The following is a 25,424-nucleotide window of genomic DNA, read 5'->3' on the forward strand; positions in this document are numbered from 1 at the left end:
GATTATGCTGCTTCTTGTCCACATACATGAGCAGTCTTATTTACTGAGAAGTTAATTGCATTTGGATTGTATAGAAAGCTGAGTGTGTGCAAACATTTGGAAAATGTGATGTCACATACAGTATGCTTTTTCAAATTTTCTTCCTAATTTCTGAGACCCCAAAATTTGAAGAAGTGTAGAATGAAATTAGAGAGAATTAATTTCCTTTATGTTGTATCCATCAGTTTGCTCCAGCTGCCTGATTACATTCATTTTAATAGCAAATGCTGTTACTTGCCCAAAAGTAAGGAATTTGGTCCTCTGCCATCTCTGACTTCAACTACATCATTAATATTTTCCAGATCAAACACCTGAAAATGAAGTTGAATGTTTTTTCCCTTTTCAGCATTTAAATACCACACACCTAGAAAATAATAACACATACAAAAATCACCTTTTCAGTTGTTACATTTAACTGTGTCATTTTCATGTTGAAAGATTTTTGGGAAAAAAAAAAGTCTGCTAAACTATTAAGAAACACCCAAGAGACTTAGGAGTCTCAATCTTAGCTTTAAAAGCAGCTTATACTGTCGAGATCCAAAATTCAATTGGCTCTCATTCTCTAAAACACTTTTGAAAACTGGGTTTAGGCTCCTAAGACATAGACGTACGCATTTCTTATCATTCACAACTGTGAGTTTCCCTAAGGTAGCAAAGCTAATTCTTTTGTACTTGCAAAAATATGACAAATAGTCTTGTCACTTAAGTCTTATTTGATAGTAAGATAATTTTTATAATCAGTCACAGAAGCCTGTCTTCCAAGTTAGATGTCTTTTTACAGAAGTATTTGCTTCTGTTTAGCCTGTGCTTTATCATATTTAATCTATGTAAGAGTGGATACTATAGAAATCTTGTAAATAAAGTAAAAATACCCAACTGGTTTTTAATCTGTTCATAGAATGAGAAGTATTTTCTCGCTAGTAAAATATCATTTGAGAACTTGTGAAATTAATACCTGGAAATGAGAGCCATATCTCAAGTGGGACAGAAACACAAAATTACAACTCCTGTGATTAGCATCCACACAACTCTCCAGTTAAAGGTAAAGTAATAAATAATTAAAATTTCATTAAGAAGCAATGACAAAGTTCTCTTCCTTGCTTCATCTATCAAAAGCATGTAGTGGACCACCTTGAAACATTTTCCCTTTTGCCAGCTGTAACTTAATCTAAATCAAGTAACAAGAGTAGAATAATGATGTCTTTTCACTTGTATGTTAAGAAACATTCAATAAAGAGAAGATCCCTTGCAAAATGCACGCACACGTTCTTTGCCCCTAAAGAAGGTTAACTATTTAACAGAAGAGATGATGATAGTAACCTGGCAAATACACTGAGGTGTAATGGTAAAATGGGAACTTTCAGCATCTTGTCTGTTGTTGCATTGACATAAAGATAATTGACATAATGGTCATGTTGGAATTGGCCTGTCTGAACCCATTCCAAGGCATTATGCTTGTCTTCATCACTTTTTAATCAACTGCCACATGATTCTTTAGCTTCTGCTAAGTGCCGTATAGGCTTCAGTTGAAAGATCCCGCTGTATTTATCTCAGGTCTTTTTTGCTTGACAGCATCTGACTTGGGAAAGCAGATTTTATTTCTCTACTTGTGTTTGGCTAAACTTTTCCTGAAGACTTGGAGAAGAACAACTTACAAGAAGCTTGATTAGGGTAATTGTTTGGAAAGTGTTCAGAGCTGAATGTATTGTTTGGCTCCCATAGTTCAACTGGCCCTCCACAGTCAGCTGAAAAAGAAAACATTTCAAAAACAAAATTAACCTATTGTCTTACTTTTGCAATCCATTGTAACAAAGATAATTTGGAAAATATAATTTTATGAAGAGGATATTCAAGCTAACTTCATCACTGCAGGTGTTCAGTTGTGGTGTCATTTGTATAAAGCTTGAACAATGAGTTGTGAGAAGACAACACTCCTGTACGGACACAGAGCATTGAGGCAACACGATGTGAAAGAAATTCAGTCTTTAGTTACAGTGTCTAAGTCAGTCCTGCTGTCACATACAGTCGGTGCCACAGTGTTATCTACAGCTATAGGTTGTATATTGCTGTTGGTGAAGTGCTAGTGCCCAGGTGCACAACTGTATTCATGATGGTGCTATGAGAAGTCTTCCCCACGCAGTTGAGGGAAGGACACAGCCTATACTTCATTTGGTGATTATTGGTCTGCAAGTTGTGTACATAACAGAAAATATGAAGAAAAGAATGTGATACAGTCAACTGTATAATTTAATATTACATTAATATACAACTTAGAAAATGTCAAAGAAAGAGAGGACCCCACCAATATAATCTATTTATACACTTCTCTTGTATGCCTTGCTTATTATCTGACTGATCTTACAGCATTAACAGAGATACTCAAGTATAAAGCCCATTTTGTCACATAGCAAATAAATTTTATAGCAAAAAAACCCCTTATACTGTTATTTTGATTTCATCAGGACCCTAAAAACCTCTACAATTAAACCTTGTAAATGGTAAAAGTAGCGATTGGCTTTTTCCTTGAAAAAACCGCTCCAATAAGAAAGGTCTTTATCATAAACATGTATATGCACTTCTATATAAAAATGAATACAATTTATTTAAAAACAAGTACTGTAGGTATGCATATACACATACACGCACTCACACACATAGACCTAGTTAACTATACTTTATATATTCAATATTCTCTTTCAATATAAAGTTTAGATGGTGGTTTACATCTGAAATACATCAGCTTCATATTCCAAAACTGCACTTCATATTGAGAAATACTATTTATTTTTATTTCAGCTGGACCATCAGAATGAACTTCAGTGTTTTCCCACTTCTGCTATTTGCAATTACTTTATTCAAAAATAAAAAGTGCTTCTCCACCTGCTTCAGGAAATAGAAGTTAAGGCAGAAGAAATCTATCTTTTTTAAATTTTGTTTTGTTGTTGTTTTATTCTCTGAATTAAAATTGATTTTTTTAACTTTCAGACTTTGGCTAAACTTTAACGCTCCCTCACACCTTATGCCTCAAATTTTGCATTTCATTCTGGCTGCCAGTATTGTATACTCTGAGCCACTTGGTTGGGGACTGCATAATCTACAAGTCCTATTGAGTTTGCCCATTGAATCCCTCTGGGAGGAAGCTCCACTAAACACAAGAAAGATTTGAACTTCCTCACAACAGCCATCTTACAGAACTTTCTGCTTCACTAATTCACTCCTGGCAAGAAACACTGAACTCTGAAAGGAAAAGGAACTGTTAACAATCGCATACTGACTAACAAGTATATTATGTTTCAGCGGTATGGCTCACAATGAAAACCACTTTCTGTAAATACCATTAACAACAAATAAAAATTACAATGGCTTTGTTTCTTTTAATGGAACATTACTGCACATAAAAACAGACACACAACTGTTGCAAAGCTGAATGAAGAATTCTTAGCCAGTATCATCTGATGATATAAGCAGAGCAAAACCAACTTTCTAAATAGCAGAACAGGGGCAACTTATGATGAAAACTTATCTGGTGTTGACTACGGGTAAGGCACATTAGTAATGATCTTCTTTCGCTTGCATGGAAAAACAATAGAGGCAATTGATTTCACTCATGTGTGGAAAAAATGTTTTAAAAATTTCCAGTGATCTTTAAACAAAAATTTATATGGAGTTATTCATATAGCTGTCATTTGTTAGGGAACCAAATAGCAATCAGCACCAATAATCTTGGTCCTTCCATTGAGCATAATAGACAATGTTCTCAACACTGTAGAAAGTGATACGTGACCTATTAATTAAAAAATTCCTCTGTGCTTTGGCCAAAACTTTAATTTATATTGACGTATACATCTTAAGTGTGGAATCTACTCTGTAATTTCCACACTGTTGTTTGTGTTATAAAACAGATTATAAATGAATATGAGGATGAAAGCAAGCTTTGTTTTAGATGAAAGTGTAAGCTGACAGTCTTGTGCCAAAGACAAAAGCAAATCCAGCTTCCCTGTCCCACCACCAAAAATTGTTTTTGACTTTTCAATGAGCTTTTGTGGCACTGCGAATGATGCCAGTGCCTCTTACTGAAACTCTAAGTCTAGCAAAAGAAATTGGCTCAGCTCAAATTCTTTCATCTCTTGTTTATAGACATGACATTTGTAGTGAAACCATTAGTGTTAGTAAGCTCGCACCACATCCATCAAAGTAATTTCATCCTTCTTTGAAGATGATTGATAACTTTCCCCTTTTTCGGCAGGTTACAGATAGCGTATGCATAGCATGCCTCAACAAAGTTACCCAAACCAGATAGTTTTTACCCAGCGACAGCTCAGACTGTGCTTTTGTATCATGTTGAAACACAATATGGACCCTCTTTAATCTGTTTCACAAGGAGCTATATGTCACATGACCTCCTCCTTTTTTTTAATATTAAAACTTTATTACCATATTTTGGGTGGGGATCTATAGTTTGGACGACATTTCTTTGATGTTTTCACAGCAGGACCCAGCTACTATTTACTACAGGATTGTTCTACTACTAATTATTAGATTGATCCTAACTTGTGAGGTGTGTTTACCCACAACACCTGAAAGACAGCTAGAAGTGGCAGACATCAGCACCTCTCCACAGCATTACTTTCATGAAAACTGCAATCAAATTCCAAAACTCACTTTGATAAATTATGACTGAAATTACTAGTGTTATTAAAATTTAATTTTGCTGACAGATAAATGTTGTTGAACTTCACCTCCCTGTGTCTCAGGATGGAGCTCAAAAACTGAATTTTGCTCTTATATTTAGAAGGGTTTGTTTTCTTTCATAGCCTGATGCAGCAGATTTAGAAGTGACAAGTTTTGTGTCAATCTATAATGACAACATTAATACATAGTGCTTCAACATGAATACACTGCAAACAGTCTTTTTCTGTTATTTTAATTTTAGACCATTTTTTATTTTCTATGTACTGTCAAGAGAGCAACTAACTGTGCTTTGTAAGTGACAGTAAATCTAATAGGAGGCAGTTCTCGAACTTACTATTTTAATGATTTGAAGCCATCTGCGAATAGGTATATGGTAGAAATCTCTTTTTTTCCCCAAAAGTTCATGCCTCTCACAATAAATTACAAAGACCTATCAGATATTTTAATGATTTTTTTCCACAAGCTCTATTCATATTTGTACCAGTTTTTGCTTTGAATGTGCATGGACCTGGTTAACATCGTATGAAATCTTTCTTCATTTTTTATATACATTTTCCAGATTTATAACGATGGGTACAGGTATTTTTTTCATATTTTTCTCAGTGACATTCTTCTAACTAGCTCTGTGAAACTGGAATGTTTTAAGGAAGTGTAGCTCTGTGTTTTCTTCTAAAAGACTCTGCAACATGATGGGTCTGGATCAAGCTGTACAACCTGTCTGGAGAAGTGTTTATACGTTATAGTTACAGAAGTTTCATTAACTTCTGCTTGACTTGGAGAAGATGGCAAAAATGTGTAAACAAAACCAGCCTGCCTCCAGTTTCCCACTCAACCTGGGATTCAGAAGGGGTGCCAAGAAGATGGTGAGAAGAAATGAGATGAGGCCTCATCAAGCAGGAAATAAGCCCCATCCGTTATTACTAGAGCAAGAACCTATTTGTCACTCCTGCCTTACCACAAGGAGTAGAGTTAGCAAAGGCAAAATTGAATAAATCAGGCTTAGGTTTTGACACATTCCATAATTTATGCAAATATTGAAACTTCTCATTAGATCACAGAATGGAAAGAGTCCTTTGATTGGTGGGGGTTTTTTTGTCCACTCATTTCCTTCGGAACCAGAAGAACTGTTAACTGTCATTCTGTCCTTTCTGTTTCCCTATTTAATTTTTTTTCAAAGCAAGTATTTCTTTCTCTTTCCTTTTTAATGAAAGGCTGAGAGAGCTGGGACTCTTTAGCCTGGAGAAGAGAAGGCTGAGGGGAGACCTTATTATGGCGTACAAGTATCTGAAGGGTGGGTTGAAGGAGGATGGAGCCAGGCTCTTTTCAATGGTTCCCAGTGACAGGACGAGGGGTAATGGGCACAAGTTAGAACACAGGAAGTTCCGTTCAAATACACGGAAAAACTTCTTTACGGTGAGGGTGACAGAGCACTGGCACAGGCTGCCCAGGGAGGTTGTGGAGTCCCCTTCTCTGGAGATTTTCAAGACCCGCCTGGATGCAGTCCTGAGTAATGTGCTCTAGGCAATCCTGCTTTAGCAGGGGAGTTGGACTAGATGATCTCCAGAGGTCCCTTCCAACTCTGAAACTCCGTGATTCCGTGATAATGCAATCAGATATAGTAGGAATAACAATACAACTAAATGCATATTGGAAAGAACTCACTCACTGTGAGCCTTGTTCCAGATAATACCTCCATTTTGGGTATTAGACATTCACATAGATCGTGCTCTATTCTTAAACCATTCTGGCACTATCATAAATTCATTCCCCTGAACATGGAATTTCTCAGTGTGCATGTGTTCTCAGAGCTTGGTGAGTTTTTACTATTGAGACCTCTAGTGATATTATTATGTGACTTTGCTCACTATCTCACTCCCCTGCTACATTGCTTATATTTTCAATGGTTACAATGAAGTTGTATATTACAATGACGTTACAACCTTCCTTCTCGTTCTTCATCCTTCCCCTTCAGTGGCTTCCTGGAAGCTTTACTAATTAAAGCTTTTAGAGACAAAATCTGAATTCTTTAATTATCTTCCAGATTTCAAGTTTTGGAAGATGCCGTACTAATATCTTAAGCTGTGAATCCGCTAGTTCTGTTGCTGTCAATGGTACCATGGGCAGGGAACCTGATCCCTAGTGTGATATCCTGAAGATAATTTCTTAATGATGAAGAGAGATTTTTATAAAACTGGAGGCTGAAAATTCTGAATCACTCATACACAAATACAGTAATAGGAAATGTCAATCAACTGTAATTTAGTGTTTACTTACTGGGAACTGAAGGGGCAGTAGTAACAACTGGAATCGCAGTTGGCTCCACATAAATACTTTCATTACACTTTCCTTTTGTCAGGCCAATGTCATCTAAGGCAATATCACTGGGACCACGCTTTTTAAAGGCATCAAAAATAACCTGAAGTTCATGAAAAAAAAAATTAGAATTTCGTAACTTAACGAAACATTTTCCAGCTTCCAATCTGAACCATTCTGTCTTCTTTCTTGAATGCTCTTACTTCTACTGCAATCTACACTGGTCCTGCACTCAGAGGAGTGCATCAGGAATGAGACAGGATTCCTTGTAAAACAAAACAGCACTATGCAAACTGAGTGGATCAGTCTAAGGAATGTAGGAACGTCTTCATATAAATGAGGAACATGACTTAAAACTATTCAATAGCTTTATTTTTTATATATAAATACATGTAATTTTTGAAACATAAATTCTGTGTCGCTCATCTTGTCAGCCCGAACTTCTCCTGATCTAATGGCATACACTCATGAAAAATTAAAATGAATCTCATTTGTTTATTATTGTGCTTTAATATCCACATATTTAAAGTAATCTTGCTACCAAGGAATTTGTGCTGGTGAAATACAGCTAGGCACAGTGCTCTTCCTGAGATCATAAAACATGCATTTGCTGGAAATCTTATGAAGCCAGGTCACAGATGCATTTACTTCCTTAAATGGTAAATGCATCTCTTCTTTCTGGCAGTGCTTTTGCATCAATCAAAACTACTATAGCAGGACAAGCCATCCCAAATACCTATAAAAATAAATTGTTTTCTATAGAGAGTTGCTGAAGGAATTGTCTAGCATAAGTCTTTTTTTGTTAACAGATAAGTGAGGTAGGTTGTTAATCATGTGGCACCAAATACATTTCCGTCTGGAAAACACTTTCAGTGAATTATTCTGTAATTAATTATTGAAAATACAGCTTCAGAATCTGAAATTATTTAAATGAAATCTTCTCATGGCTATGTGCTTCATACCACACTCACTGTGGAGACTTCAAACTCCACATCAGATTTTTATAGGCTTTGAACACCCTTGTTTTGATTGTCCCATGACAATGTTAAGGTATTCTGTTTCCTACAACAATACTCTAAATTCCAGAGCAGGGAAGGTGGGGGATGACAATTCAAATGGGGACTCCAGTCTTCTGCATGTTTACATTTAGTTGATGGCATGCATTGATAAATAGTGCCAAATATTATCTTTGGAGCTGTGATCGTTGGGTTCATTTGACGGAGAACTCAGATACCGGCTTAGCTAAAATAAATTTTTAAAAGAGGTAGAAGTTTAACAAACCTTAAAATCAGATGTTTCATTTAAAGTTACTTGTCCATAATTCCAGTTGTTTCCATAGTTTCCTTCTTTCTGGAAAATGACCTTTTCTGAACCATGCTCATTACTTATGCTAACTCTTAAACGATAAACATTAGCACTGTACATGAAATACCTAGAGGGAGAAGAGCAATTTTGGTAGTATTAGAACAAAGTGAAATTTCAAAATAGTGAAAAAAGTGAAAAAATATCAAGCTTTTTATTTTATAAGTGGTTTTATGGAATTAAGACTAATTTGCAATGAGCATGAAAATGAAATTAATTTTATGTTTAGGTTAGAACTGGAATATTTACTTGGTGCTTTGTTGTATTTTTTGCAGAGGCTTTGTTAAAGTTCATGACAAAAAACACTTCAGGAATTCTTAATATCATTTCTGTATAGAAATGAATATTGGATACAGGGTGAAAAAGAAAATACATTAAATCTAACTGCAGCCTGGAGTTGCAACGCATCATGGAAATCCAAAGAGCAGCAGACCTGTATTGCTGGCATGCTAACTTGGATTAATATTGTATATGAAAGAAAGCTATTTGGTGTTATTCTTAAACAAAGTATATGTTTAGCAATCGTGTAAGGATACCAAAAGCTTAGACAAGATGGATCTGAGTAGACCAAAGGCAAACTGAGAATCCGGACTCTCTCTTCTCCGAATCCAAGTCCTATGGGTGTTGAAATATAAAATCCTGCAAGATAATGAGCACATTTTAGTCAGTACAGAATTACTGTTTTTTCTTTTAAATTAGAATTTTTACGTTAAAAATAATATCTGTAATATCAAGCACAGGCAGTGTTGCATGACCTGGAATATTCCTGACACAATACGTGTGAATGATTACCCCAAGTTATATTCATCAGTCAATGGCATACTAAAATGAGCTTTTAAGCTTTTTAGGCACTCCTCAGAGCTAGATATGAAATGGGAAACTAGTCTTTTTGAAGCCAGCAGTAGATCTGCCTTGTATTTAGTGAAGGCAGTGATTCACCTGACTATTTTCGACTTAGTTTATGAAAATGTATCATAGAATCATAGAATGGTTTGGATTGTAAGGGACCTTAAAGATCATCTAGTACCAATCCCCTTGCTCTGGTCAGGGACACCTTCCACTAGATCAGGTTGCTCAAAGCCCCATCCAGCCTGGCCTTGAGCACTTTGAACACTTCATGTCTTCCTGGTTGACTTTGCTTGTGATTTTGCAGAAGAATTTCCTCGCATTTTTATAATTTTTCTCCACTTAATAATGGGAAATATGGGTTGTGTGTTGAGGGGGGTGAGAGAATGACTACATGAATATTTTACAGCAATGGGAAATGTTATAAACAAAACAAAAAATATTTGGGGAAACTGTTTTTTTAAATTTTTCTGAGTTAATTTCTTGCAGCTGGGAACTTGGACTTCTTGCTGCCATATGAAAATATAATGTGAGGCTAAGCTATAGAAACATTGTGATTTGTCACAAGAAAAGCAAAATTAGGCAGAGTTAAAAGTTCTAAAATACAATTCTTGTTTTATCGAAATCATGGCTGTAATCTTTTTATTCTATCTATCTACCTACCTACCTGCCTCCCTCCCTACCTACTACGTATATGCGTAAATATTATAGTCACAGAATCTACAAATAAATATAAATATAATTATATAATTTTAATTATATATACTATATTCTGTTATTTATACTTCTAGTTTAGCTAGCTTTCTCATATGGGAGGTTAAAGTACGTGAAAATTAATTAATCTGAAATCTGAATCAGACCTTTAATTTCCTGTGGTGACCTAGAAAGCATGCATTAAATTTTATATGGTGTCTAGTTGTAAGAAAATGAGCATAGCATTCTTTTTCAGATAAGGTCTTCATATAGTCAAAGTGACAGTTATCTGTCTTTGTTTCATCAATTCTCTGAGTATTCAGAATCAATTGTTGAGTATGTTTTAAGTCCTTTGCTTTACAAGAACAGCAAAACAAAAATACACTGTCTCACTGAATGTATCTAATAGCTAGATATTAATAATGCAGCTCACATTTTTTCTTCACTTGCACGTTGTAGAAATTTGAATATTCAATACCATAGCAACTTTACATATAGCATCATTACATATGTCATCTTATATCTAGCACAGCAAAACAGAGAGCACCTAAATTAGCATTTTCAAGAGAGCCAGAAATCATTGTCAAGTGTTTTATTAAATAAATGTTGTGTTCTTTCATCTGATTTGCATTCTAGGAGTTGAGTTGGAAGATACAACAATGTTCTGAAGATTGTTTAGAAAATGTGTGTTTACTCAGAGAGAGGTGAATAATTTCTATCCAGTAACATGCTGAATAATATTTTCCCAGTTATTTGTCACTGAATAAGTGTAGTGTAAGTCTTGCATAAAATACATATAACCATTGCAAAATCCAAATTATGTTAATTAATTTTAGCTGGACTGATAAATCAGCTGAGAAAGATTGTTTGGTTTTCCTGTTGAAGCAGAAAAGAACTTTTTGAGTCTAATTCTGGGATAAGGATTCATGATAAACATTCAAAATCTGATTCCTATCAGTATTGACTCCTTAATTAGAACTCACATTTGATAGGATCGCTCTACCAATTAAGTTCTTTTGCTATAGCAGTTGCTGGAGTGTTTATGTGTTTTGCATACATGTTGAAAATTAGTGTGTTTGGTGTGCAATTCTAACTGGGGAAACAGGTACCCTATGGTCAATGACCCTACAGGTCAATTTTATGTTAAATCAAAATTATCTTGTCACAACCATGAGGATGTCACTAGCAGAAAGGGATTAAATAGAATTTATTTCCCTAAAATGTAAATATACGTGTTTTTTTTTTTTTTCTTAAGTTAAACATGCAGTTATTTGACTTAAACACTGTTGCATAATAGCAATTCCTTTCTCAGATAAGGCACTTTGGTATATTAATAGCATTGAAACTTTGCAATACCTCACACTTTAATCACTTTATATATTCCTTTATTTCTTCTTTTAGTTTTGGTATATTACCACAAGATGGCAATCAGCAGCATAAAACGTTTTGTCTGGTGGCTCTGACTCATTTTTATGGCAGAATAAAATTACATCCCAATAATACCACTATGAAGAATGCACTGTACAGTGGTATCATATAAGCTAAATCAAACTTTTCCTTTAATCTGCAAGCAACTTGTACTTGATCTTACCTGATACGTTGCCAAATGTATGATCAAAATCAGGACCACTCATAAAGGGAAATGTAGGCCCCTGAACTCTCTCCCATTCTGAATCGTCATCTAAATCTTGTATCCAGTAACAAAAGCCTTCTTCAAAAGTGCAATTGACTTTCTCATAATCTGTGAATAAGAACCTCTAGTAAATAAAAATGACAGAGACATTAAGTATTTTCTCAGAATTATGCAAGAATGAGTGATGAACAATGTAAATTTTTAAATACGTTTGAACACTGGAGCCCGCACTAAATTTCCTCTTCTATGCAATGCAGCATAATTACTCAAATAAATGTGTCATTTGTACTTGTTAACAAAACTCTACCACTGAAGGTGGCCCTACATGCTCTTGCACTCATTCATCAACCTTCTTTTTTGATCCTTCACCAGTAGCGTGGTGGGGGGACAAGAGAGGAGCCCTTGCATAGCAAACACTAAGGGCTAACCCAGCTCTTTTCCTCTTTTCTTTGCCAAGACCTGGATTGCTCTGGCTGAAAGGGCTCACCACCAGAGCTGAATGTTCAGAAGATAAGAGCTGTGCTCCACGCACCAGGGATGCCACTTTCCTTGTCCTTCTCCTTTGCTCTTTCTTTGCTCACATCCTCATCACTTTCCTTCAAAGCTTATTCTGCTCAGTATCCTTTCACAGTCCCTTGAAGTGCAGGTCAGCCCCCAGCGAGGGCTTCCACATGACAAGAGTTCTCGGGCAGCCTGGATGCTTCTTGCAGCACATCCTTTCCCAGTCACATCCCCTGTTCACATCCAGCTCCAAGTTTAGCAGCTCAAGAAGCTTTCACTTGCCCAATCTGCATCTAATTTTTTTCTTTTTTTCCAATTGCTAAAGAACACCAATGCATGAGTTGTATTGCTGCATTTTGTTGTCACTGTGGATTTACTGCTTCTGGATTTTTTCAGTCTTATTGAAATCAATGATTTGATCTTTAAAATACAATGAAATTTCTCAAAGTGGATCTAGTTAGTGGGCTGAGGCCAGAAAATACTGCTTCCCTTTTCATCTCTGTTTTGTTAAACTGAAAATATAGATTCATCAAACTTTTGGGATAACAAACACACACACACACATAAAAGAACACTTACTGTTTAGTTCACTTGCATTAAATGTAGTGTATGTTGCATTAAAGCCACTGTAATTTTCAGAATAATCAGATGTAAACTGTGCTGTAGCCTCATGAGAAAAAATGTAAATTGTCTCAGGATTAGTCCCTGACAGAGAAGCTGAGAACAAACAAAGAATAATGTAGTCAGAGAGAAACACATTAAAATCCCCAGTGTTGTCACAAAAATACAGTGGATTAGCTTTTTGAGTCTTAAAGAATGCTTTCCCTCTTCTACTGGGATCCTGCCTACAACATCTACAAAACCCTGAGGGCATTTAGCTGTTTGGCTGCTATATAAACATTCTGCATATCCCATCTCTCATATCCATCAATATGGATATCAGCTAGTGGAGAAATGTCTCTTACAGCACACATATTCAACGTTATAATCTTCATATCCATGCTTATTATTCTGTAAATGTTATCAAAATTTACAGATATGCACTCTGAAACTCTGGAATCACAGTACTGATTATGTATTTTTGCTATATATACTTACTCTTACTGTTTAATAATTAGCACATACACTTACAGATATTCAAAGAATATTCAAGGAAACTGTGAAATTACATAGGAGTTTAATGTTGTGATGTATGCATGAAGGCATATAGCACAGGAACAATTGCAATGTTCCGAGAAGCAACTGGACAGGGTGCTAGACAATCTCATCTAGGCTCCCTTTTCCATGAGCGGTTGGACCAGAGGATCTTTTAAGATCCCTTCCAACCTGGACAGTTCTATGATTCTATGGTACAATGTATCTAATTTTTTACTTTAAATTCTAAATTAATTTAAATTCACTCATATAAATTCCATATGTGTGAAATGAAAGGATCAATACAAGTCATAACACAGTAAAATAGTTGCTCCTGCATCTAAAGCTGATATGATGCCGGGCAACAAGAGTTAGACTAGTGACTGTATTCAGGATAAAGAAAATCCTGAATTCCTCACTATTCTGTTATAGTTTTTGACTCTGCTCTTTCTCTTCTGAAGTACTTGCTCAATTTTGCACAGGTAGAGAGAGTGCTTTTCTGAGGAGGACCTATTTAACTACTTGTAATACTATATATTTGAAACAGTGCCAAATTACTAAGGAAAGACAATGGGCATAATCTTTCATACTTTTAATCATATATGCGTTACTTTCCTTCCTCCTTCTGAGGTTGTTTTACTTCCTTAAGCAGAGTCTGAATCTGGAAATTTCTTTTAGTCATTCTTTCCTCTACATTTGGTATTTCCAATACCTGGAAATCTACCCCTCAAACTGCAAAGTTTTAGGTAATCCACTGAAGGAGTCTTTAACATTGTCTTTATGTTTTTGTGATGTCACTGGTTATCCTCACATCAGTCCTTAAAAACACGCAAGTTAATGATTGCTGCAGAGAATATTATTGAAGCAATCTCTCACCCCTAAACTGAAATTCCAAAGGGGGGTCAAATTCAAAGCAGTGCTGAAAGAGTAGAATTTCTCCATTCTTGATTCTATGAGGATTTTACTACTTCTCATTCCCATTCTCTCCTTGCTTCCAAAAATTAGGACAAATATATATATTTCTCACTTATCTCTATATATTTATCTTCACGTATTTGTATTCCACCTCTGATGGAATTCAGCTGGATAGACTGAGTCTCGTGAAAATTGGGCAAAATCCCAGTGTTCCAGAACAGAATATAGAGACAGAGATAAGGTATCATCAATATTTCAAGGTCTGAGGAAAGCGATGCCATGCTTGTAATGAATTTCAGGGAGTGTCATAGTACTTCTCCCAACAGTTTCAGGTTAGAAGTCTTCATTTTGTATTACTGTGTGTGAAGTTACAGGATCTTCTGACAATATATTTCCAATGAAACATGGACCCCACAAGGCCAAGGCTCTGGTCAAGTTATCAGATTGTTCAAACTAGATCTTAAAAAAAGTAGAGCTGTATATCCGGGAAGCATTTATCTGGTCACTTTGTAAGAGTAGATATGTATATCAAGATCAATTGCCTAACAAGGTAGCTTTATGCAGATTCATTCTTCCACTTAAACATATGCATGCAATTTTTTTCACTTCATAATGCTTATTTTACCACTTAAATTTTATTAATGGAAAAGTAATATTAACTGAAAAATAACCTTACCTCTTAAAATCTTGTTTTGTCCTATACCTTCAAAAATGTTTAAGTTGTCTGCATATTGTTGCGTATCAAAAGAAGTGAAGTTCAGTTTAATGGATAGACCTTGAGGCACTCTAAAAGAACAAGAGAAAAATAAACCTCAACACTGAAAGTCATGTTCTAGTAATCTTTTCTTGACTGTAGAAAATTAATTGTGTGCTTGAATGATGTTAAGTTCAGAAACAATGTGAAATTACATTAATCAAGGTTATTAATCAAGATGACCTATTTGGCTAATTCTAGTTTGTAAACTTACCAAAGGAATAGGGTATAAACCTTTGCAACAGTACAAGTACTCCTTTACTTACTGAAATTGGGTATCTTTTAGTAACTGAATCTTCTAAACTCTAGAATGTGATATTCAGCTGAACAGTTGTTTGTTTTTCTTTTTTCTCTGTGCATCTTACTAATTTACAGTTACTTTTTAATACGTTACTAATAGATAACATCTCACTCCTCAGGTAGACTGCCTAAAGTCAGAGAAATGGTATCATGGTATCAGTATGAACAGCAAGATATCAAAATCTGTCTCCTGAAAGTCCAAAATAATGTCTCTTATGACAAAAAAAACCAAACCAAACCAAACCAAAACCCAAAAACAGATTTTCATGAAGATTTGAGGATCTCAAACCCACTGTTTGGGAACATGTTATCAAACCTCACCATCACCCAGTAAGTTTAATAACAAAAGTCACTTTAACTGAAGTGTAAAAAATGCTGGGTTTTATTTTGCTGCAGTTATGTTCTTTCAGTAATCTATATTTAAGTAGTTCTCCCATTGCCTTTCCACTGAACATATATGGTACTCCAAATTCTAAAACTCTACTATCACAATCAGCTTAGCTTCCTATACCACTGTTTGTTGTTTTCTGGAACTGAGAGACCCAATGAAGATAGCTTTTCATCAGCAACCTGCTGGTGCTTATCCGTACCAATTAGTGGAGAAGCATGAGGCAAACAATTGAGGCAAACATTTGCATTTGCTTTTTTTGTTTTGTTATATATTTCTCCATAGAAAAAAAAAATAATCCCTGGTTTGAAAAGAGTAAAACATACAATTGAAAGGTAATCTTTCAGGGAAATATTGAGCATATTGCTCTTACTTTTAAAAGGAGAGGAAATTACATCTTAATTTGGGGAGGAGCTAAAAGAGAGGAAAATGTAAAAGATTTTCCTAAAGATAATGGGGAACTCTTTCTAGGCAAAAAAAGGCAGAAGAGAAATCAAATCTTGGATGTATTATAGGGTGACTTTTAACACATTTTTATAGGGATAATAAAAATAATAAGACAAAATATCTCTCATTGGCTATTGGAGAGCTGAAAAGGTTTCCTCATAGAAAAAAATCTGTTCAAAAGGGAGACAAAATTTCAGTACCACATTGAATTTTTCAGGCTTTTACTGTCAGTGTTGCCAGATATTTTTAAAGCAGATAACCGGAAAATAAAACCAGATGGATGTTTTAGTCATTGATCAATCCGTAATTACACGGATCTGCAGCACCTGTAGTGTATTATTTCCAATTACTTATGATTCTATCAAAAATAAAGCTTTGATAGCTACATGCCTGGTATAGATATCTACCTAATATAATGCTTATTGCAGCTATAGCAGTGTTTGAAGCAAAATTAACAGCTTAGGAGGAAGAAGTGCACTTGAGACATGAACATTTATCGTGCTCAAATTCTGTGACACTGTGAACTGAAGAACAAGTCAGGCTTGTATTGTGAAGGATACAATCTTGTGCTTTCCCTGTGAAACATCTATATTTTAAAACCAGGTGTAGCCAGTAATTATTGGTGAACAGTACTGCTGAAGATGAGAAGGAACAAATGTACTAAACAGAAGGAAAATCATGACTTTTTCCTGAAGCGCCAAGGTGAAGACAAAAGTCCTGGACAAACTCAAAGGCTAGCACTCTCAAAGGAGCCTTGGGAATAAGAAGTACAAATCTTATCCAGTTTTAAAGGCATTTCATTAATCTCCTTTGAAACTCTTCTACCAAATTAATGCTCAGGACCAAAGAATGGCCATTATTACAAAGCCATAAGAAGAATTACTGCCTTTCAAAGCAGTAACTTCTGAATTGGCAGCCATTGTAGGGACTTTTAGGACCTTCCAACTTGCAATTATCTAACTTATTTTAGATATGTACTTCAGGATGAGATTTATCACATACCATGGCTATCTTTTTTTCTCCCTCTCCTATGAAGTGGACCTAGAGTGTCAAATTGCTGTACCTCCCTGTAGGTGTGTATCCTTGATTAAACAAATTCCACTCCTTGTGCCTAGGGCTTAAAAAGCATTTGTGCTTTTATGTCAAATGATACTCAAGCACTTTTAAAGCACATTCTTAAATGACTTAAGACCACAGATACTGTTAACTCCCAGATAAAATATGTACCCATAAATGACAAGGGAATTCTGGAAAATTCCATTAGTAACAGTTATATCATGTAAAACCATTACCTAAAGACTAGTATTTCCTCTAATACTTTGAAAAAAATATCTTGCCATTATTTTGAGTTATGTGATTTATTTTGAGCTTACAAACGTGTTCCTGTGCATGCATACAATACACAAAATTTCTCAAAATCATACCTAAGAATTTTTGTAAGTGGGAAAATTATTGATATTGTTATGGGTTTTAGGGATGTAAGTTTTTAAAGAAAAGTCACATAAATACAAAGGAGAAAATGCTATTACATATTTTCCATGCTGGGGTATTTGGGAATACAAATTATATAAGGTTGATGAGCAGGAAACAGTATGACCTCATAAAAAAGAAATAATTAGGTAGAAAATTATTGGAAAATGGCTTACAGTATAATCCATTGGCAAATGATATTTGCATTATATGGTTTTGGATAATTCATAGAGTGAAAAAACCCAGAGGAATCAGTCAACATAAATTTTCCATCACAAACTGCAGCTGTGAAGATATAATAAAGAACATTTGTCAAAATGCCATTTGAAAAGCAGAACCAAAACAAGAGTTACGTTAGATATTGGTTTACATGGATTACCTTGGAAATGCTTTGTAAGCAACAATGGGAAGACAAAGTAAAATGCAATACCAACTTACTCCCACTTCCAGTTTCTATGACTATTTGATCTCAAAGTACTATATGAGAAGAAAAGCAGTACAGATAATTCACTTTTAAATTAGAGACAATCCAATTATCCAAACTAGTCCAAACCAATCCAAATAATTCAAATCCAACAGTTGGATTCAACTAATCCAACTCTCTTTCTTCCATTTTATTTTATACATTTGTAAGGAAATATCATCTTGCCTTAACAGTTGCTAGATACAGCTACTTTAAATCAAGAAACTGTACTTGCACTACCAGAAACAATTTGATATCATGTGAATAGAAGCAAGAAGGAATATGGTTAAATGTTGCTATCTCTGCTTTTATGAGCTTCCTAGTTCCTCGCTTTATGCATTACCAAGTACTCAAAAAGATAAGTGAATATCCCAAGTTTCCTGCCAGCTTTCGAATTCATTCATCTAAGGTAAATGTCATCCTTTATCATATATCTTTTCAAGAGTTCTATTACTTTTGTTTCCTTGGTGATGCCACTCCATTCTACACATGTTCTTCAATTTAAAAATCAGTTATTTAAAAAAAAAAAAAAAGAGTATAAAAAGAGTATTTTTAAGCCTCAGCTAATTCATGTAGGGTTATTTTATTGCAGCAGACGCTGAAGCATTGTTGAAGCTTTTGCTGCATCTCTTGAACATTATGTTAGGAATCTGTCTGATGATGGTTTTTCTTCAGTTTTTCCGAAAGCATCACAGAGATTTCAAAAAAGGATAAAATCCATACCATATGTGATTATCTGGAGAGGTAAGGACAAGTTCATCAATTTGAGACAGGTAATCAGAAATTAGATAGAGCTTTTCATTAACATCAGAAATGAAATCATACCTATAATGACTATCCAAATTATGAATAATCAATCATATTGAAAATTAAATGGAAATTTTATTGAGCGTAGTCCTCTCTAGGAAATTATATATAAAATGATAAGTTGGGGCTTCTTGTCGGTTCATCTTGTAAGTGTAAAATTCTTTCTAACTACCACTGTAGCAAACACAACATAAAAATTAAGCTTTGTTTCAGTCAGGCTCAGGCATGCATTGTTAATAAAGACTGTGCAGAATGAACATCACTAACGATGATATGTCTAATGCATGAGCTGGAATAAAAACATATTCCCTTTTGCAATCTTCATGACCTTTGAGAGGAAAACAGAACACATAAGATTTTAAATACATAGAGAAAAAAGGTCCATGAAAGAGAGAGTTATTGTTCTATATAACCTTTTTATCAGAATAGGCTACAGCTTTAGAGCCGGGCATTGGTATAGAAGTACTTTTTCTTTCCATTTTAATTCATGTGTTTCTTGTCCTTACCTATGGGCTAATATTTACAACTATTTCCCATTGAGAAGAATAAAATGAGTGTGCGAGGCAGGAATGTGCCCAGCTTGCTATTAATGAAGTTTGCAAAAAAATGGTATGGTAACAGGTGGTTAGCAAGACACACCCTGATCTAAAAAGGAATTTATAGCAATGGCAGTAATAAAGAGATATAGCATATTGCTCTAATAAAATTAATGACAAAAGTTTGCTCTTGTCAACAATTAATTTCTGTTCTTCTTGTTTCTTTTTTTTTTTTTTTTTTGTTTCTTCTTATCTCTTAAGAGACAGTGAGGAACTTGAAACAGGAGAGAAGGATCCAGGCAGAAGTCCCTAGGCTGCTCATCCATAGCCTAGAAATAGTCAGTATCTTGGGAATGAGCAGGAAGATAGCTGGGACTTGTTCTATTTCCCTGGAGAGCCTCCCAGTGCTTCTTTGTAGCAGGGAGGAGACAGCTGTGGTCAAAGATGGGCAGAGTCACAGAAGTCATTACATTTCTGCCTCCTCCTGGAGCACTCCGAAAAGCCTCAATTGTCCTTCTAATGAGACAGGGGACATCTTTTGTAGGGACCACTTTCACTGCTTCCCCAACATGCATCTTGCTGTCCATTTCTATTTACTTGTGTTGCATACAAGGCACATTAGGAGGGCTTAATCCCCTTATCCTTACATCGCAGGGAGAAGCTCCCCAAACTGGTCAAATCAAGCCCACTTATTTCACTTGACAGAACCTTCCTCTGCCAAGGGCAGTACATGACTTCCTGGCTTACGTCTGATTGATTAATCTCTCTCAGTACGGTAGTGTTGCTGTGAGGTAGGTAATCACAAAACGTTAGTCCGGACATATAATAGCTGCAAAGAGAGTCAGCAGAGAGAAACACCTCCTGGGATCAGCCTCCAGCCTCCTCTTCCTTACGCTTACGTGCTACATGGCTGCTTTTCAGCAGTGCCAGCCATTATTAATAGATGCTGTTCAGACTTCCACATTTCTCTAGAGAGCCTTTCATTGAAATTGCTAACTGCACTTTTGCAATGCTTTTTGCTACTGCACTGCGTTGCAGAGCCAGAAAGAAACCTTTCAAGATAATTTTAATCAATAAAACCAAAAAACAAAAAAAAGGTGTTCAGTTTCTTGAATCTCTGCTGAGAATCTACTTTTAGTGAATTTTGTCTAATGCAGGAAGAGACTATTAAAATTCACCCTTGTAGCCCATATTTTAAAACCACTTACATATTCGAAAATCAGAAGTACCAGAGGGAATAATAATCAAGATGGAAAAAACAAACCAAGTTGTTTAAAGGGCGGCAGCTCCGTTGTGTGCAAGAGGACTCGCAGCATGAATTATGAATTGACTGTAAATCTCATTGTGAAACTTCGAAGCACTTCTGAAAATCTAGACAATTTTAACTTTTATATGACTGTATTAAGTTACTCTAGGGATGGGACATAAGTGAAAAAAATCAAAGATGTGGAAAAAGTAGCAGGCATCCAAAAGAGGCATAGTCGTTTTTTAGTTCTGCGAGGCCTGCTAAGAAACCTAAATATATAAATTTAAAAAAGCTCTGAGTTTTTTCATGGAAAATTTTAAGACTGAAAATGTAACGTAAGAGTTCTGGAGCAACAATTTATCCTCCAGCCAGAATTCTATTTCTGTAAGGTTATGAGCTGAAACTGCTAAACTAATGGTAACCGAATGAATTGCTTGGAAATACCAGGCAACACTGAAGATGAACAGGGGCAAATCATCCAGCTCCTGAAGTGGGTTGTAACTGTAGCTAGTTTCCTTATGACATTCTCTCTATTTTTACTTGTATGCGCATTCCTGAAATTTTCAGCTCAGTTGTGCGTATTTTTTAGTGACACTGATTAAGAAATAATATCCTCAGTTACAAAGGAGCAGGGCATTCAGAACTTATATTTGGTAGAGATTCAGGGAAAAGCCATGTGCTTAAGAGGTTATGCCTCAGCTGAAAAACTCTACTCAAGCACTGCTCATAACTTAAACCACTGTGTAGCCTCTGGGGCACAGCTGAGTCATGTCTACATAGCTTTGACTTCAAGTAGGTGAGTGTATTTTTGTTTGTATCAACCAATGTATAAATATCAATTAAATTCTGTCCTATATAACAGATTCGACTGTAATATCTTCAATAAAATGTGAGCTAAACTTGTAAACTCAGACCTAATCATTCATAGTAACTAAAAAGCATCCATTTTGATGAGATGTATAATATTACTTTTTAACTATAACTGCAATTTTTATTCAGCTACATCTAAAATAAAATAAAATAAAATAAAGAAAAATAAAATAAAAATGAATAAACACCCTGAACAAAATCCGTATCTCAAAACAACAGTATGATGGTAGAATGAATGATTGAATAACTCTTTGGGGTTGTGCTACCTCAACACTTGCAAGTCAACAAAGATCTAGCTGAGGCTACTTTAGGACCTTCTGATTTCCTCAACCGTAGAGAGACCTGCTCAGAGCTCATCATTCTTATGATCTAGTTAGATGCAGCTGTTATGCTAAATAGACATTTGGCTGTGTTTCAGGGGATATTTTACTGAAGTATTTTGATGGATATTTTCCACAAAAAGTTCAGCTAAATCTTCCTTCTGAGTTAGCTGCACTTAGAAAAAATACAGGCAATGTGCAAGTCTGCAATTCAGCTTTTTTTTCCTGAAGAAAATTCCAGTTCCGGCAGAAGGGGTCAGAATGTCACCAGCCTTCAGAATCAGGCTTGCAGATTCTTTAAAAAGAAATGTTCTTTTACTTGCTGCTTTGTTTTTAAACCAGAGCACAGCATTTCATATGTTTCTGAAAGCTCAGACCAGACTGCCCCTACCATTATTCTCAGGAAAGCTGAGAAGGCTGTTCTCACAGCAGAAGGGAAATAAGCTTTCCAGATTCTAGCCCCCAATTCTATATTTAGAAAAGAAACAAACAAAAAAGCCACTTGGGGAGTTAATTGCTCCAACTTCTCCTGAAACATTTGCAAAGTTCTCTCTGCAAGAAAGCTTTACAGATTTTTAACTGAGAGCTGAGACTGTGAAGAGCAACGCAGACAGCGTTAACACGCGTGCCTCCCCACTGAAAAACTGCCCAACACAGTTTGGTAAGCAGCAACATAGTCAGACTCCTTGGTCCAACTTCACAGCGTTCACTGCCACACGGAGCAGTGGCTGCTCTGCACGAGAAGGTGCTCAGGCAAACCTGGCAGCCAGATAAATGCAAACAAACTCACTGGCGCTAAAAGATGTAAACATTTTCTGTTAAAAACCAGACGGGTTTCACGTTTGTAAGATTTTCACAGAATCACAGAAGGGTTGATGTTGGAAGGGTCCTCTGGAGGTCATCTGGTCCAACCCCCTGCCTCAAGCAGGGCCACCTAGAGCTCAGCCATTGGCATCCTCAACTTGCAGTTCTCACTGTGGTGCCAGCGACTCAAACATTTGTGCCAGTCCTACAGACGGTCCCATTCCGGTCCTTAGGGCAACTAAGATGATTAAGGGAGTGGAGCATCTCCCTTATGAGGAAAGACTGAGGGAGCTGGGTCTCTTTAGTTTGGAGAAGAGGAGACTGAGGGGTGATCTTATTAGCGTTTATAAATATATAAAGGGGGAATGTCATGAGGATGGAGCCAGGCTCTTCTCAGTAGCAACCAATGATAGGACAAGGGGTAATGGATTCAAGCTGGAACACAAGAGTTTCCACTTAAATTTGAGAAGAAACTTCTTCTCAGTGAGGGTGACAGAGCACTGGAACAGGCTGCCCAGGGAGGTTGTGGAGTCTCCTTCTCTGGAGACATTCAAAACTCGCCTGGACGCCTTCCTGTGCAACCTCATCTAGGTGTTCCTGCTCCGACAGGGGGATTGGACTAGATGATCTTTCAAGGTCCCTTCCAATCCCTAGCATACTGTGATACTGTGATACTGTGATTCCGTAGCGCTCAGTGTAGTGAGATTGCAGGTGGGTGGCCAACAAACAGAGTAGAGTCCTCGCCAGAGCTCCATCCTGCTGTGGCAGCAGTCGCACTTGCCTACTCCAGCTGCAAAATGCTGCCACTGCCCACCCCCACCTCCCACCCCCTGCCCTGCCCCGTCTCAGTTTCTGCATGTACAATACCAATGAATCTGAGTGTACACAGTAACCTGGGAAAAGCTCTTCGTGGTGTTTTGTCTGGTGATATTCCTAATGCTGGAATCAAAAGAGAAACCTCTCTTCTCACTCCAAATATGCCTTTAGGTGGCTTCTGATACTAGGTAATGTGACTTTATATCTGTATAGTGTCGCACTTTTAAATTTATTTGGAAATAACAATATTTGATATTACTGGTACATAACTTCATATGAAATTTCTATATTATTTTGTAATTTACATTATATTTGTTTATATTATTAATATTAGGTAGTAAAATATTTTCTATATTATTTTATATTAATATAGCCAGAATGTAATATTTTTTCATTATTTATTAAGTATATTCTTCATTAATGAGAATTTTAAAGAAAACTGATAAAGATTATAAATATCATTCTTGTTATTTTTAGTAGGATTGATTTGGACTTCGCTGTACAGTTTATTGCCTATGAACTATTTACAAACTACTGACAGGTTTAAGTATGTTTAAAAAGAGTCATTTACAGGGGTTTACATTCTTACCACATCTTTCTTCAGATTCATCTGAACCATCTGGGCAGTTCAAGACTCCATCACAAAATGAATCTTTTCTAATGCAGGTTACACCATCATCACAAAGTTCAGCAGGTGGCAAACACTCGGCTGAAATAATAAGGACAACCGCAATAACAGCAGAGCAGTAATGCACTTTCACTACAAAGGAAAATTGACTTATCTCTGGTTACTCTAGCACAAATCAAATCAACCACTCTATTGTGTTTTACAAAACTGCATTTTTAGAAGCCTGGAATGAAATATCATATACTGAAAAGATAATTTTGGCACAGAATGAAGGAAGTTCTCAGAAGTGACATATTGTTTGAAACTAAGCTTGAGGTAGGGCTGGAAGAAAATTTCCATGAATTCCCATTTCCTTCTTATATCCAAATAAACTACTATATGCAATATAATAAATGATATTTTCCAATTTCTTATGCTTCAATAACACGAGGAAACTTTACTTTCGTTTAAATAACAGTAAAAAATCTCTGGTTTTAGTTGAAGACAATTTAATTTTATTTTCTTCAACATATCACAATGTTGCACTTCATCATACTAAAGAATCCCATTTTTCAACCAGCATATCTTGAAAATGAAAGCCTTGAAGACTGGATTTCAAAATACCAGGAATATCAGAAACCCTATTCTTTTCAGATTTGCAAATTAAATTTATAAGTTAAGAGCAAATTTCTGCAAAAAGAAGATACAGGCAGATCCTCAAAATTGTGGAAACGCACTAAGAGTATTTTCCTAGAGCATAAATATTCATACACTGCAAACATTCTCTTTTAGTCTTTAAGTGATTTTGGCCTTAGACATCTGTAGAATTCAAGTAGGTCCTACTAAAGTGAACAAAACCAAGCAACTAAAATAAGCTTTAGATAACTACTAATTTCAAAATTCTTGGAAATGTCATTAAATACTATGGAAACTATTCACCTAGCACTATTCACATAGTTCCTTTGCTTTGCTTCAGTAAATGCTTACTGAAGGTCAAAATTTCTTACGCAAGAGGGAAAAATAATAATTTGTAAAACAGATCTTGCAGCCCTTAACCATTATTGCTTGATTTATTTTTTCATAAAACAGTTAGTTCTGTAATTAGATTAAGTAAATGTTTGTATGATGTTGTATTGTATGATATCAGTATAAGTGACAAAGACTGAAATTTGTCTGGATGCATTGCAGCATTTCAAAGTGCTTTAAAAACACTTGAGCGTTAGCAATACAGTGTAAGCAACACAGCTGCCATTTTGCATCCTATTGGTAATTGAATCAAACCAAACATACTGTAGTCAAGCTTTGGAGGTGGTACAGTGCCAATGAACGAATTGCCCTAAATAAGCAGACACAAAACTCTGCATTCTAGACCCAGAACAAAAACCCAACCAATAATCTAGGAGTATGTTTTGCACAAGCCCAATATGCAAGAAAACGTTGTTTACATATGATCAATTCTAGTTCTATT

At 35.7% G+C, this 25,424-nt stretch overlaps 1 protein-coding gene across 1 annotated transcript in view; it reads right to left on the reverse strand.

The window, feature by feature from the left end:
• TMPRSS15 (transmembrane serine protease 15) overlaps positions 1-25,424 on the reverse strand; it is a gene marked incomplete at both ends in the record, with an annotated part of 59,894 nt that overhangs the window by 22,882 nt on the left and 11,588 nt on the right. Inside the window, 10 exons of the mRNA XM_082489243.1 lie at positions 278-403; positions 1,695-1,784; positions 7,006-7,147; positions 8,326-8,476; positions 8,943-9,045; positions 11,537-11,686; positions 12,659-12,796; positions 14,805-14,914; positions 17,664-17,772; positions 23,939-24,058. Of these exons, the coding sequence (XP_082345369.1) occupies positions 278-403; positions 1,695-1,784; positions 7,006-7,147; positions 8,326-8,476; positions 8,943-9,045; positions 11,537-11,686; positions 12,659-12,796; positions 14,805-14,914; positions 17,664-17,772; positions 23,939-24,058 (1,239 nt within the window). The remainder of the gene's footprint in view (positions 1-277; positions 404-1,694; positions 1,785-7,005; positions 7,148-8,325; positions 8,477-8,942; positions 9,046-11,536; positions 11,687-12,658; positions 12,797-14,804; positions 14,915-17,663; positions 17,773-23,938; positions 24,059-25,424) is intronic.

This window comes from Vanellus vanellus (genome assembly GCF_965231255.1).
Source record: "Vanellus vanellus genome assembly, chromosome: 1".
NCBI lineage: Eukaryota > Metazoa > Chordata > Aves > Charadriiformes > Charadriidae > Vanellus > Vanellus vanellus.